General features: G+C 43.3%; 1 protein-coding gene across 1 annotated transcript; it reads right to left on the minus strand.

The window, feature by feature from the left end:
• Positions 1–3,323: 3,323 nt before the first annotated feature.
• OAT (ornithine aminotransferase) lies at positions 3,324–14,148 on the minus strand. Its single transcript, XM_058810357.1, has 10 exons — positions 14,038–14,148; positions 10,744–10,970; positions 10,022–10,246; positions 9,800–9,895; positions 9,099–9,226; positions 7,693–7,815; positions 6,901–7,029; positions 6,144–6,257; positions 5,223–5,367; positions 3,324–4,221 (listed from the first exon to the last, which is right to left on the minus strand). Exons 2-10 carry the CDS (start codon positions 10,940–10,942, stop codon positions 4,061–4,063), a joined length of 1,320 nt encoding a protein of 439 aa, XP_058666340.1. The 5' UTR covers positions 10,943–10,970; positions 14,038–14,148; the 3' UTR covers positions 3,324–4,060.
• Between the last annotated feature and the right edge of the window lie 1,703 nt (positions 14,149–15,851).

Genomic DNA, 15,851 nt, shown 5'->3' on the forward strand with positions numbered 1-15,851 from the left:
ACAAGTTATGCACTGAGAGAGCACCCAGAGCCCAGACCGAAGCTTGTGTCACACCTTGGTGTTGATAAAGCACAAAAGCAAGCCCCCAGGAGTTCCCAAATTCCAAAAACTCTCCACCCAGCAGTAAACTCTTAGTTTAAAGCAAAGCTTCTGGCTCCACCTGCTGCTGGAAGGGTGGAAAAGATGAAGAAGCAGCTGCAGACTAAACAAAACAAAACAAAACAAAAAATTAAAAAGAACAAAGAAATAACTAAGGCCTGTTTTTCTACTTAGCTCATCCTCCCAACATTGTTGTTAGAAGACAAAACAGAGATTGTTTCCTCATGGAAAATTCTAACAGGTTCAAGATGTGAAGCTCTTTACCCGGTCATGACCACCAGGCTCTTGGGTCCTATTAAAAATTACCAAAATAGATTACTTAACTTTAGTAAATACTGCCTGATGACACAAATTCATGGGGTTTGTAGCTGAAAAGAGCCCAGGTCAAGGACAATGTCATAAGCATGATTCGTAAGATTACCAACAGGAAGGAGGAAGAAAAGGAAACCCTGCATTGTATGTTTTCCCTCTCCCCTGTTCAGTGTGTGGCACTTGCCTCTCAGTGTTTCACATAGTCCCCTTAAATCTTGGTTTACATTTACCCAGAGTGTAATTTTTTCTTTTTATGCCAATATATATATTTAAAGATTTTATGCCAAAACCCACATGCTTTTCCCTTGCCAAAGTGCACAGGTGCCAGCACAATTGAGTATTATTTCCACAAACAAAGCTCCCAGTGAAGCCAAGGGCTGCCCTGGGTGCCTCAGGAATGCTGGTTTGGCTCTGGGGTGCTTGGATTACCTCGTGTGTTTGCCCAGCACTGAAGGCAGGGTCACTATTCATTTAGAAAAGCATTTCATATACCTGATTTAGAGAAACATCACAAACTATTTCACAAAAATATGTAATGGAGACAGATTAGGCCTTTTCAGCCAAATTCTTATAGCAACATTTTGCAGATACATGTTTGTGCCTTTAAAAAGTTTTATTGCTATACAGCTCTTGCTAAAGAAAATTAAGCCCTCTGTATAGGCAATACAGAGTTCTTTCAAGTGCCATTTTAAAAATAAATTTCAATTACAGCAGAAAAAAAGTAATGCCATTTGCACTCTTGCATCTCTACCTAATGCAAACTTAAAAAAAATACACTAGGAAGGTTCAGAAAGGGAATTCTCTGAGATTGCACTTCTCAATTTTCTACTACCTTACAATGCAAAAACCAAACTCATTTCATGAAACATACATTTTCTCTGCACATTCCAGCGTGTATATTACACTAATTTGTAAATTATTTTCAGTTTCACCTCCTTCAAGTTAAAATTTGCTCAACACCAGCCTTTGGCTGAGCTACCTCCACTTGAGCAATCAGTGGAACAAGTTCAAACCCCAGAGCGCTGATTTCTGGCACTCAGCGGGTAAAGGCACTTTAGTTGTCTACATTTTTTTGGGAATAAAAGCCCTGAAGAAATTTTCTAAGGCTAATTAAGATCCCAGACAACAAAAGCACAGGCAGGTTTTACAAGCACATTAGTTATACAAGCAGCAGAATTTGAGTTTGAGAGGTTCAGGCGGTGTCACTGAGAACTGGCCAAGTTTAGGATTGCCAGAAGGCACAAAAACCACTTTCCATGATACAGCAAACCCCCAAAACGGACACATCATTACAAAAGCTTTCTCATAGCCTATCATTTTACCACTTTGCACAGAAAAAGGAGCTTTGACATTCCCTTTGACCATCCAGCTCCACCTCCTAACTCACAAACTTCTGCCAACAGGGTTTTTATTGTTTGTGAAGTGGAGGTTAGCTGGTGACAGGCTTAGTTCCTTGGAAGAAATGTCCTGTATGTCTTCACTTCTGAAATAATACATGTAATTTTGTACTTGTTCTGGCATCGAACTGTAATAAACCAAACCATCAAAACCTCTGTCTGCTCTAGCTCTGGTTCCAGACACACACCCTGGACCTTGATTACTTAAGAGAGCCAAAGAGCTTTCAGGTTAAAAGAGAAAACTCAATTACCCCATCATTAAATAAGAGCAATTTAGGATGACTTGTCTTAGGAATTCTCATAAGCTTGCAAAAAAATTGGACTCATGAAGCAACTAAAAGACAAATTAAGAGCTCAGAGATTCAACAATGGTGTGCTGGAGAAAAAGAAAAAATTCTCAAGTTCTGAAAAGTCTCGGCCTATTAAAACTGCAACCAGAAAGTGTGTTGGGTAAAATCTGAGCTCAAATTGATCATCAGCAGACAGAGAAATATTCTTAGAGAATACAAATTAGTAAAGCATGTCACAGAGCTTTACATGCAATTCTTGTTTATTACACAAATAAGAAAAACAAGGGGGAAGAGCTTCAAAGCTGTTCTTCAAAACAGTTTAAACAAAAAAAAAAAAGTGCTCCACAATGGTGGCCATGAACTGCAGGACAGCACCCAAATCATGTGAACTTGACTGGCTCTTCCCAGCTTTAGTGAGGGACTGGGGCAGCAGGGAATTGCAGAACAGCAAGTGCTCTGCAAAATGGCACCTCTTAAGGAAAAAACAAAAGAATTTTAACTACAAAAGGGATAAGAACTGAAACAAGAACAACCACAAACTTTAGTATGTGGATGACTGTTGCACAGAAGGAAAATAAATGCTCTGTGGTCTGAGGGGCACAATGTCAGCATGACACACTCATGGCAGGAATATTGCTGAGAGTGAGGACAGGGAAGCACCAAAACACAGACTGGAACCTTCCACCCTGCAGCCCCTTCTGGCAATTAGGCAAACTGTGCCTGAGCTGGGGCAGGAACAAATCTGAGCATGTCCTTCATCCTTGTCAGCCTTGTAACTCTAAAAAAGTCAACATTTGTGCTGCCAGGCGTTTCAGAAGTTTACCTGTTGGGGCTCTGAAAGGTCTCCAGCAAGTGCTGTTTACCCCATGGGTTCTCCCACGTATTTCCCTCCTTGCCCATAAGCCCAGTGTTCAAAAACATCAAACTTCCTCACCAACATCTCCTTGCATTTTTTTATCTTATTCCTAACATGTTACTTCACCCACAGCTGCCACATCACCCAAGGCAAGGAAGGGAGAATGTTCTGTCACCCCACTGGGTCACTGCCATGAACTAAGGAGCCTTCCAAATCCCAAAGCATGTGACTGTATTTAACCCCTATGCTCAGCAAAGGGAACATTTTGCACTGTGTGATTAATTGGGGTTTAGTTCAGCTAAAACCAACTAAGAAAAATTTAAAATTCCAAGTTTCTATGAGGTTTTGTCTGTTTGAAGACTCAGAGTATTTTCATTGCACGTCAACGTATTTTTTTTAATGCAAAATGTGCTTTAATATAAACATCCAGATGATAGAAAGTTTTGTAACAGTAAAAACAGATCTAAATGTTCAGATTTATTTTACAAGATTGCAAAGCCAAACACTGAGGCCAGGCTTAAAAACAGCATCTCTTGTCATACAATCAAAATATTGTACACACAGAACACAGCTCGATGCTTCTCAAGTCCACCAGCATAACACCCAGTTTGTCAAACCTTCAGCATTAGAATTTTTTTTCAAGCTACACATGAAAAACAGAAATTCACCCACAATGATAAGTGCTTCCATCTTACAGACATCTTGCTGAGAGGCAAAAATTGCCAAATGCCATGTTTTGGAGAGTGATATGAGAGTGCAAGGCAACCTAAAATATATATATATATATATATCTCACACTTTAAACTTTGGGCAAGACTTATAACAATTAAGCAGATTTCTATAGGTATCTCCCTCAAATATTCCAACTTAGTTGTTCAGTACATACAGAACTTTATTTCCAAGTGTTTCAAGACTGGAAATTCTTTAAAACCATTCTGTATTTTCTACAGAGCCATTATAATTTAAAGATACAGCTATGTTGTAATAGTCAAGTCCTCTTAGATGAAAGGAATGAGAGATGCTTGCTTCAAGAGCAGGCCTTCATCGCACACATGTGAACACACCCCGTTGGGCCAGTCAGCGGCCAGGCTGTGAGGGCCATGTTTTCAGAAGGACAGGATGGTTTTGTGGATGATTTCGATGGACTCTCGGATCTCGTCCTCCTTGATGACGAGGGGCGGGGCCAGGCGGATGATGTCGCCGTGCGTGGGCTTGGCCAGCAGCCCGTTGTCGCGGAGCCGCAGACACACCTTCCAGGCGTCGTAATCTGCAACGGGAGGGAGGGAGAACATCAGCAGGACATTGAGGACATTGAGGACGTTCCCAGCACAGCAGAGGAGGTGCCACACCTGCAGCACCTGGTGCTGTGTGCCAGCGGGCAGAGGGGTGATCACAAAGGAGAGGTCACTCTCTGCAATCTGCACAGCGACACTGCTCCAGAGCGTCCTTTGCCTCAGCACACACAGTTCTGCTCCTTCACAGCTCACTGCTTGTCTGGCACTCAGACTTCAAAATAAATTTTAAAAGGGGAAGCATGTGAGGAGGAGGTAAGGGAACATGTGGACAGGACTTGAGATAAGGTTATGTTTATGTAACCTGGGTTTCAGCGCATCATTGTGGAAAATGACACCACTTCCTGCAGCACTGTATCCTTTCATCAAGTACCTTGATATTCAGATTTCTGCTATAATTCAATATTATTCTGATATAATTTCTTCTCCATCATTAATTTTTTCCTTCTTTGTACCCTCCTGAATTCATTGTATTCTTCTAACTCTTCTGAAAACAACTAATCCCAGCCCATGCTCCCATAATCTGGCAGGAACTGGTGTTCTAGCTGTAGACAGTTTTTTCCCAAAGAGGAGAGATAAAGTCATTTGTTGGGAGGCAGATTCACCATCAGGTTTGAACATTATCAAATCATAAGAGTTCAATTAATTTAAAAACAATTGTTCTTAATTAAAAACCCTATTTTTAACAGCACAGAATAATTTAAATTAATCTCCAGTGGTACTACAGTACTATAGCCATGTTCTGAACACAAACATCATGTCTCCATGCCATGCCTCAGCTACAATTTAAGCTTTCTTAATTAAAAACCCTATTTTTAACAGCACACAGTAACTTAAATCAATTTTCAGTGGTAATACAGTACTGTAGCCATGTTCTGAACACAAACATCCTGTCTACATGCCATCCCCTACCTACAATTAAAGTTGAAAAATACTTCTCCATGCTGTGTTTGTGCAGTTGGTTTTATTTCCTCACCTTTGGTTTCCCGAATTACGATTGCATTCAAGAGCCCTTTTCCTCTTACAGCAGTCACAATATTAGATGGAGTCTTCATGAGCTCACTTCTTAGCAGATTACCCATTATTTCTGCATTTTTTGCCAGATTTTCTTCTTCAATTACCTAAAGAGAAGTCAGATCTACAGTCAGCTGAAGGGCAGTGCATTTGTTTTGTTTACCATGGGGCAGGATGGGTAATGACACTGAACCTGCTGATTCACAAAAGCTGTTGCAGCCACAGTGTCCCTGCACAGGCTGCAAGTCCCAGCAGGTTGGTATTGAGCCTTTACTCATTCATGTCTACAAGAAACAGTAATGTCCTTGAAATTTTATTCTAAATAAACTGCTCTTTGTTTGCTGTTATTTGCAAGTAAACAGCAAACCTCTGAAGGCTCTGAATTTCTCCAAGTCTGAGTCCTGGGTAGTGATGAGGTTTTCTGTGTGACCTGCATCAATGTAGTCAATTAAGCAATTACAAAATAATTGAATTGCACCTTCTGGATGGGACATTGTAGTTTCCATTTGAGATCCATACCTGTTCTCGAGCTCACAGAGCAACAGCTTCTCCTGATGTAGTAAAATAAGCCAATTTCAAAATGTCTTCATGAAATTAATGAAGGTATTTGGTTAAATTTACATAATTGCTTTAAAACTTCCTCTAGATGAATTTTATTTTGACATTTAAGACATTAAGATCATAAGAACACAGGAAGTGGGCCGCATTTCCAATAAAAGATTTAGAATTTGTATTATGATCTACAGATAACCACTACCAATTTTCCATACTTATTTAAAGCTAGATTTCTACTGATAGCATGAAAAATAATACCATTTATTTAAGCAAAGATCATGAGACCCTTTTTAATTTGGATTCCAGACCTCTAGCCCCCCACACAAACCTCCAGTGCTGCCATTGCCACACGGCAGGCCAATGGATTTCCTCCATATGTGGATCCATGTTCACCAGGTTTAATGGTCAGCATGACTTCATCATCACACAGCACTGCTGACACCTAAAATGGGAAGGACAGCAAACTCACATACTTACAACAGGAAACTTTAATATGTCTAAAGCAAACCTTCCCTCAGAGCTCAGAAAGTTTTCAGCCTATGGTGATAAATTTCATTTACATTCCCAGCAGATCTGACAATCCCATAATTAATCCCTTAAATGCACTTAGCTATAGTGGTAACACAACTTTCAATCCCAGTGAGGGGAATTTCTCCAAACTGAATATTATTTCAAGAGTTTAAGCTTCAATATTTGGTTTAACAACTCGGAAATTCTGTCAGTTGGCCAAAATAGTTCAAGGCATTGTAATTTCCAGCCTAATCAGCCGGAATTTAAGTCACTCCAAGAGGATAAAATCAGCCATGCAGGCATGCCAGACAAATGAAATAATGCCAGTTGTTCAGCTATAAAGGTAGTATTTGCTATTCCATTATTTTATTATGTCTCTCTCAAGCTGGACTGTCTGGTCATAAATCATAGTTAGTCTTGCAAACAACAATTTCCAAGTACAACAAACATCAGATTTATTGTTCTTCCAACTGGCAGATTTTCAGTGTTGATGACTAAGAAAAAAAAAGATTATTCAACAAATGTTTGGGTAATTTTATGTTACTTTAAATTATTGGTATTTCTTTAGTACTCACAGGGTATAAGCCACCAGAAAGGGCCTTTCCAAGAAGAATTATATCAGGTCTCACATTTTCATGGTCAACAGCCAGCATTTTCCCTGTTCTGGCTAAACCAGTCTGTATTTCATCAGCAATAAACAGAACCTGTAAAGAGAAGAAAAATTCAAACAGAACAGGGAATTACTTTCACTGTCATTCCTAACCCAATCCTAATACAACTTTTTGAGGTATCACAGCAATAATGAAGACAACTTTATTAATAATATGTCAATGTCTTTCTTTGAAAATATGAAAATAATTATGACTAGCACTTAAAAACTAGGAATCTGAATTCTACTGGAAAGAGAGACCACTGATTTTTAAATCAGAGATCACTGATAACCATTTTCCTCAGTGTTTCATTCAGTGACCCATTATTGTTACTGATTCTTGGTAGCAGTTATGCACATCAGCAACCAAGGTCTTGGATAGCCATGGTAATTGGAAACTTATATTGTGGAAAAGAAATTAGAAGTTAAGTGAATCTAAAATAAATCCTGTTGAAGAATATTAACTAGAAACTTAAATCAGTGACAATAGTAAGAAATAGTGAATAATGTGCACTGCTAAGAAGTACTTTTTAGAGAGATATTACCAGGAAACACAAGAGGTATACCTGCATTGTTCCACTGAAAGAAGAGGGAATTATTAAATTGCATATAAAGTTGTACACCTTGCATAGAAGGGTGACCTGACAAGTTACACCAGTAAACACAGTGTGTAGTGTTAAGTGTTGAATGTTTAATGCCACAGTGAATTCTCTCTCACATTGTGCTTTGTGCAGAGGTCCCTCACTCCTGTGAGATAGCCTTTGTCAGGAACAATCACTCCTGCTTCCCCTTGAATTGGCTCCACCATGAAAGCTGCCACGTTGGGGTCTTGAAGGGCACGCTGCAACATTGGGCACGGGGAGAGGAGACAAAAAGAAAAAGCTTTTACTCAGCTCAAATACAGAAAATACATGTAACAGAACCTGATTCTAGCCCTGGTGTTCTTCCTGAAAGGATGAAAACAGCATTGCTGTCAGGCAGCTCTCTCTGAGTGCCACTTCAGTTCCAGTGCTGTGTCACTGTTGGCAGTGTGAAATCAGCTGCTGTGCTGGCCTGGGAAGTACAAACCTTGCAAACTGCAAACCCAGCTTTAAACTGCAAAGCAGTTTATCAGATCAGTTCATAAATCACCTCAGAAACACCCTCAGTTTCATATTGCCCCATACAATACAAACAATTGCTCAACTCTTCCCTTAAACAAAAAGAATTGAGCCTCTCCTGACAATTTTACTTTAAAGCAAAGTCCACAGGTACATTCTGCACTATCAAGTTCAAAAAGGTTTAGAAGTCCACGAGGCACAAGAGATCTAATGATTCCCAGCATGAATTCAGTACAGCTTTTCTCAGCTTTGCCCCATGAGCAGAGTGAATCCAGCTCTAATGAAGGCATTAAATACTTGCAGGCCTCTCACCATGGGCAGCCTGCTGTAGGTTCAGAGCTGAACAAGCCTTTCCACACTGCAGCTGTAACCACTGAGAGACCTTTGTGGCCCCTAAGCCAAGTCCAAGGAGAAAAGCTGCTCTGTCCTATAATCCCTCAATCTCCAAAGCCCACCCACTTGTATGGAGCAGCCCCAACAGGTACAGAGGTTTTTACTCACAGAAATTGTACCTAATCAAGGTCACCCCTCCCCAGGTGCTTGACAGGATTAACCTCAGAAAACACAGGGAAATACTGAGAATCACTGGTATTTCAGGAGCTTGTGGAACAGCAGCCTGGCATGGTTTTAAGGATGTAAAACTGGAAATGAATATTTGCAACTGCAGTGAATTCTAGTGATAGAATCACAGGATGGTTTGGGTGGGAAGGGACCTTAAAGCTCATCCCATCCCACTTCTTGCCATGGGCAGGGACATTTCCACTAGACCAGGTGGCTGGGAAATTAAACAGATCATGTAGTTTTTCTTTCAAATCCTAAAGCCTAACTGAAAATCAAACCCAAAGCAGAATTTACCCACATTTCCTATCCACAGTTACAACAAACACATTCCTTATATATATATACATCTACTTACAGATATCTTAATGTCTGTTTCAAAGTATAAACTTCTGATTTTCCTTGCTATTACCAAAGAGAAATTGTAAAATGATTCCATATAAAAGAACAAAAAATTGTCAAATACCTCAAGAGCTGGCAGATCATTGTATGGGATCACTTCAAATCCTGGCATGAAGGGCCCAAAGCCATCATAGCTGGATGGGTCAGTAGAACTGGAGATGGCAGACATTGTCCTGCCCCAGAAGTTGCCAGCTGGAAAAAAAAAAAAAAAGGGGAAATGGTTACAAAACTGACCAAGAGCCAGAACACTTTAAAGGACATCACACTTTCCACATTTTAAGAATTATCTAACAAGATATTAGGATCCCCTTCCTAATGGTTAGCATTTTGATTTTGTATTGATGGCATAAATACACCCTGCTGCTACATCAGAAACCAAAAGAAAATTATACTCTAACACCCGACAAATTTACACAATAATTTCCTTAAGTTTTGTTAGTAGTCTGGAAAATTGAAAATAACTCTGATAATGCCAGTTTCTGGAAGACCTGGAAAATACAGGACAAAAGCCCTGGTGGGTGAAGCCAAGAGGACAGTTTAACCCTATGGAGCAATCTGTGAGAGGTGTGGCACCAAGCTGAGGAGTTAACCCACAAAAAAGTTATGCAGGAACAACAACTCAGGAATAAAAAGTACTGCACTTTAAGTGATTAAAAGAGCATGAAGCACTGGATGTTCTTTCTTTCCCTGTGACTTCAGGCTGCCTCCCAGTAACCCAGTGTCCAGATCCTCATGTCCTCAACTCGTAACACACACTTAACATACCTGCAAAAATGATTTTAGCTTTGTATTTTGGAATTCCTTTCACAGTGTAGGCCCATTTCCGAGCCAGTTTGCAGGCAGTTTCTCCAGCTTCCACTCCTAAAACATAAAGCAGCACCATTATCACTCTTGCACATGAAACAAGCCATCAGTGCAGCACAAAATGTTACACAACCAGTGAATCTCAGAGACAAGAACTCAAATGAAAACAAAGTATTTCTTTACCTGTGTTCATTGGAAGAACTTTGTTGTAATTGAACATTTTGGTGACCAGCTCCTCATATTCCCCAAGGACATCGTTGTAGAATGCTCTGGATGTCAGGGTCAGTTTTTCAGACTGGGATTTCAGAGCATCCACAATCTTTGGGTGACAGTGGCCTTGGTTGACTGCACTGTAAGCACTCAGAAAATCAAAATACTTCCTGCCTTCAACATCCCACACGTAAACACCTGGGAAAACAAACCTGTGGTCAGCACACAGAAAAAAAAGACAAGACCAAAAAAGGCTCCTCATACATAATTAATGACCAGAGTAAATTTAAATTAAGTGATAATATATGAACAGCCCACAAGGACTTAGATAGGATTCCAATGCACCTTTTCCTGCTCACATTAACATTAAACCTCTCCTTACAAGGTAACAGAAGAAATTAAGTGTCATTAAAAATTACTTGCTGGGTTATTCTGGAAATTATCAATCCTTTAAAACATTTTAGAGACAGCACAATTTTTTCAGGTGCCCTTATGCATAATAATGCAGCTCTCTAATCAACAATCTGATGATTTTATTTCATCAATGATTTCAATTCCACCCAAAAAGAACCCAACAAAGATTCAGAAATCAGTCAGGTCAAAATCACTCTGGTCAAAATCATTCTGCCATGTTCTCATTCACCTCCACACACCCACAACACCTTCAACCTCCAGGAAAAACCTAAATAAAATACCTTTTCCTCTTTCCAGAGCAACAGGCAGTGGGTGATAGTTGTGAGCACCATATTTGGCCTCACGTTCAAAGATTAAATCTGAGGAGAGAGGCCTCTGGAGGGTTTTTTTGGGAGCCACTGAGGTAGCAGAGCTCAGGGAGGAATGAAAACCCCGGCAGAGAACAGCGAGGGGCTGGCAGCGGGTGAGCTTGGAAAGCATGATGGGCTTCAGGAATTCTGACACAGGCCTGGAGGGGAAAAAATAAAAAAGTTAATAATTAGCACTAAGAAGTCTTCAGAAGAAATGTCTGAATGATTGAAGTGGTTTTACTGCCAGGATTACAGGTTCCTCAACTATTTTGCAATTCAGCCAAGAAAGTTTATATAAAGTATAAATTAAGGTGGGATTAACATCAAACAAGTAATTTTTTCTATTCTCTACACTTACAGAAACAGAAAGAAAACTAAACTGTGTGACTCAGCAAGTCTGTGAAGTAGTTACATCATTTTTCCTGTAAGTGTTCCTTTTTCACTTCCCCTTAAATTCTGATTTACTAATACTAACTACAGGAAGAAAGGTAAGTTCATCAAATTTCTTGTTCTAATGAAATGCCCAATTTCTACTAGATTTTCATCAGACAAATCATGTCACAAACTTCCATGATATTGGCTATCCCCGGAAGTGTCCAAGGTCAGGTTGGATGGGGACAGTGGAAGGTGTCCCTGCCCATGGCACTGAATGAGCTTTAAGGTCCCTTCCAACCCAAACCATTCTGGGATTCTATGATCAGAAAATAGATGTAAAGTAATAATATGTCAGATATTAATGATCATTAGAGCACTCTGTATTTTCCCAGCAATTTCCCCTGAATACATAACCTTGTATTTTCACCATTTAGGGGTAACCTGTGGGTAGGATTTCATGAGGAGAATGCACTTTGATTTCTTCTCTGTGCCTGCTCCTCAGTCACTATAAAGATACTTCCAGAGAAGAGGATGTGAGCTGGCACTTGAAAAGCTGTTTGAGGAAGCTCTTCCCACAGCAGGGAACAGCAGAGAGCCAAGAGTCCCCAAAGCTTGGGTTTCTGGTCTCACAGAACATCCCACTGACAAACTGGCAAAAGGTTTAACCCCAGAGCAGGATCACAGATCACAACAAGTGCTCTGCTTATCAAATGCAGCCCCCCTGTGACACAGCAGAGTGAAGAGCTGAGCAGCCTGGACACTGCTGCACCCCCTAACAGCAGCAAAACCTCCCCTAAATACCAACAGCAGGATGCAAGGATTGCTTACTCAAAGGTGCTGTTATTTCAGGCTGCTTGCAGAAGACAGAAGTAGTAAGTGATGGATTTATCCCTAATTTATTTTGGAAAAAAGCCACCCCCTGAATGTGCTGCCTTGAACAGAGAGGCATTTCTTTCAGCAGACTCCCCAGGTATTACATTTCTGCTCCTCACTTCTAACCAAAGCCAAAAGACTTTTCTCCATCTCCCAAAATCCAAATGTTGAGGAAGAGTCAGCATTCTCCATTCCAGCAAGAGGTGAATCCTACACAACTCTGGGCATGTCTCCAGCTGTTAAAGATTAGCCCTTTGTGTTAATACTTTTCAAGATTATTATTCAAGGATTTCACAAACAAAAAAGACAAATACTTCTCTGTGCAAGAAAAAAATTTGATGACTCAAAATTTCAACCTGCTGAACCCCTAAAATGTAATTGGTCTGTGACATCCTGGCCCCTGGCACAGCTCCATGGCAGAGCAGCTAATCCTATCACAAGCTTCCAGATTTTGGAGATTTTCCAGACATTCCTGAAATGAAATGTACAAAGAAGTTAAACTCTTATCTGCCCTGTATCAGAGGTACCTCTCTGCATGAAGGATCACAGATCCTCAGTTTGAGGTTCTTGCTTTACTTCTTGCATATTGGAAAATATTCATCAGATTTTTTTTTAAAGGGCTTTTTCCTCCATGAAGGGAATTGCTCTGCACACTGTGTTAGGGAGGCCACATCACTTTAGCCAAGTGGGGAAGATTACATGGAGAAGAGCTGAGTAAAGCTGAGAATTACAGATTCATCTGGAGTTAAAAGGAGAGGGAAAATTTGGGGTTGATGATCAGCAGAACAAGGTGAACAGAAATTTCAGGAAAGAGGAGGGGCATAATAAGGAGAAAAACCCAAGCAAACAAAATGAAATAAAATAAAATTAATTACCAAGTGTGAGAAATATGATCATGCAGTGGAGCAGGCAGTGCAGGAATCAGGAACCAGAATTACACCAACTAGAAAAGGTCTTGCATCAGAACAGAAAACCACTCAAAACACAGCTGTAAAACACTCGAACAGCTTTGCTCAGCTATTGAGCAAGATTATCCAGACAGGATCCTGCAGACTGCACAGGTAAATTGAATGGTTGTATGAACCTGACACTGAAAAACACCCCAAGGTAACTGAGGGGGTGCTGTCAAGCACATGAAAACACTCAGGTTCATGTTGACAGAGCAGAGAGGAATTGGTGCCACGCTGCAGCCTCTACCAGCTGAGTCAAAGGGGTGAACCCTCTGGGGGACAAGCAGGGGGACATCAGTGTGGACATGCCAAGCTGCCTGTGCAGACCAGCACCACGGCAGGAACAGCTCAGGACCTGGGCTGGCAGACAAGAACTGCAGAGTCACTGAGGCTGGAAAAGACCTCTGAGATCACCGAGTCCAGCCTGTGCCCGATGCCCACCTTGCCCCCAGCCCAGAGCCCTGAGTGCCACATCCAGCCATTCCTTGGACACCTCCAGGGATGGGCACTCCGAACCTCCCTGGGCAGCCCCTGCCAATGTCAAATCACCCTTCCAGGGAAGAATTTCTTCTTCCTGTGAAGAATGTCCAACCTGAACCTCCTCTGGCACAGCTTGAGCCCATTTCCTCTCATCCTGTCATTGTCACCTTGGAGAAGAGCCCGATCCCTACCTGGCTACAGTCCCCTTTCAGAGAGCTATGAAAGGATAAAGTCCCCTCTGAGCCTTCTTTTCTCCAGCAAACCGAATTAAAAAATAAATAAATAAATAAATAAAAGCAATAAAGCCAGCGGTAAAACACCAGATCCCGCTGGCCACCTCTCCGAAGGCCACGGTCACAGACAGTGCAGAGGCAGGGATGTGGCATCGCGGAGCGGGGCTGGCTCAGGCACTGTCACCTCCCCCGCTCCCCGCGCAGTGACAGCGCTCCCGGGGCCTTGCCGACGGGCCGGCTGCGGCGGGACAGAACCGGGGCACGGTGGCCCGGAGAGAGGCAGAGATGGCCCCCGAGGGCCGGACAGGCCGTACCTGGTGCTGCTGGAGGTGCCGGAGCTGCTGCCGGTGCCGGAGGTGCTGCCGGTGCCGGGGCCCGTGAATAAGAGGCGGATGCGGCCGCGGGCCACTGTCACCGCTCCTCGCCCCGCCCCTCTCGCCTGACGTCACTGAAATTGCGCTCTTCGATTGGCTATCGGAGCTGATTGGCGGCCATCGCCCCCGCGCTGCGGCACCTTCCCTTGGCGCGGGGTCTCCCCATTGGCGGGCGCGCGCGATCCAGCGCCCCGCCCATCCCCGGTCCTCAGGGGCGGTGCCTCCGGCCCTCAGAGCGAAGGCTTCGTTCCCCCTTCCCTCACCGCCTTCCGCTATCCTTCATACCGGCCCCCCGGCCCTCAGAGCGGAGGCTCCGTTCCCCCTTCCCTCACCGCCTTCCTCCGTCCCTCACACCGGCACCCTGGCCCTCAGAGCGAGGGCTCCGTTCTTCCTTCCCTCACCTCCTTCCGCCCTCCCTCACACTGGCACCCCGGCCCTCAGACTGAGGGCTCCGACGCTCGGACCGGCTGATCCCGTACCCCTTCCCTCACCACCTTCCCTCATCCCTCACACCGGCACCCCCGTCCCTCAGGCTGGCGGCTCGTCTCCGCTCTGCCGAACTAGCCTTGGGAGCAATCTTTGTAGCCACAGAACCCCACACACGGAACCCGTCCACCCCCGCACCCTCCCGCCGCTGTCACCGCTCATCTGCACTTGTGCCCTCGAGGAAGTTACTGTAGGAAAGGGCGAGCACTGACAAAAAATTTAGAGGAATTGGGAAAACATTCCTGGGAATAGGAAGTGTGTGGGATGGTGGTGGTACCTCTGCTGGTGGCTGCAGGTTCCCCAGGGATGTGATGACAAGTGCTCTGTGTGTGCTCAACTCTGACCTTTCTCTTCCCAAGATATGAACATGAGCTTTTCCCCAATCTTTTAATATATGGCTAACAGAAAATAATTCAGAATAACAGCAAGGGATTCACAGAGGTTTCTAAGGAATTGCTCATGGAGCTCCTGTGCCAGGTGGTTTTTCCTACACCAATGTGCTCTCCAGTCTGTCACGGTCCGTCCATTGTCCCAATGCCCTGCCCTTCTCCTTACAGAAGGGCATTGATGGAACCCTGAACTTCAGGCTCTGCTGCCTTGGGAGAGAGGGAGGGAACGTGGGGACAGTTAGGTCCAGGAGGGCCCGATGTGCTCTGAGCCAGGCTTTGAGCTGGGACCAGCAGATGAGCAGGACAGGCTGCAGCGAGCCAGTGCAACCCTGACCTTTCCCCAGGCTAAATTACACCTGGAGAGCATTCTGTAACCAGAAGATCTGGGCATTTAAGGGGAACTGTAAGGTGTGCTTCATAAATACATTCTGGTTTTATAAAAAAAAAAATCATAGACTGGTTTGGGTTGGAAAGGACCTTAAAACTCATCCAGTTCCATCTGCTGCCATGGGCAGGGACACCTTCCACTGTCCCAGGCTGCTCCAAGCCCTGTCCAACCTGGCCTTGGACACTTCCAGGGATCCAGGGGCAGCCACAGCTGCTCTGGGCACCCTGTGCCAAGGCTTCAACACCCTCACAGGGAACAATTCCTTCCCAATATCCCATCTAACCCTGCCCTCTGGCAGTGAGAAGCCATTCCCTGTGTCCTGTCCCTCCATTCCTTTGTCCCAAGAACCCCTCCAGCTCTCTGAGAGCTCCTTTAGGCCCTGGTAGGAGCTCTGAGGTCTCCTTGGATCTTTCTCTTCTCCAGGCTGAACAATTCAAATTCTCTCAACCTTTACTCATAGGTGTTCCATCCTGCTGTGCCCTCCTCTGGGC

Source organism: Ammospiza caudacuta, chromosome 9 (genome assembly GCF_027887145.1).
Source record: "Ammospiza caudacuta isolate bAmmCau1 chromosome 9, bAmmCau1.pri, whole genome shotgun sequence".
Taxonomy (NCBI): domain Eukaryota; kingdom Metazoa; phylum Chordata; class Aves; order Passeriformes; family Passerellidae; genus Ammospiza; species Ammospiza caudacuta.

Coding starts and splice junctions, on each gene's coding strand:
- OAT (XM_058810357.1), bottom strand. CDS start 10,942: ATGCTTTCCAAGCTCACCCGCTGCCAGCCCCTCGCTGTTCTCTGCCGG. Junction 10,247..10,743: donor TGCTCTGGAAAGAGGAAAAG/GTATTTTATTTA, acceptor TTGTTTTCCCAG/GTGTTTACGTGTGGGATGTT. Junction 7,030..7,692: donor ACCTCTGCACAAAGCACAAT/GTGAGAGAGAAT, acceptor TTCTCTTTACAG/GTTCTGTTTATTGCTGATGA.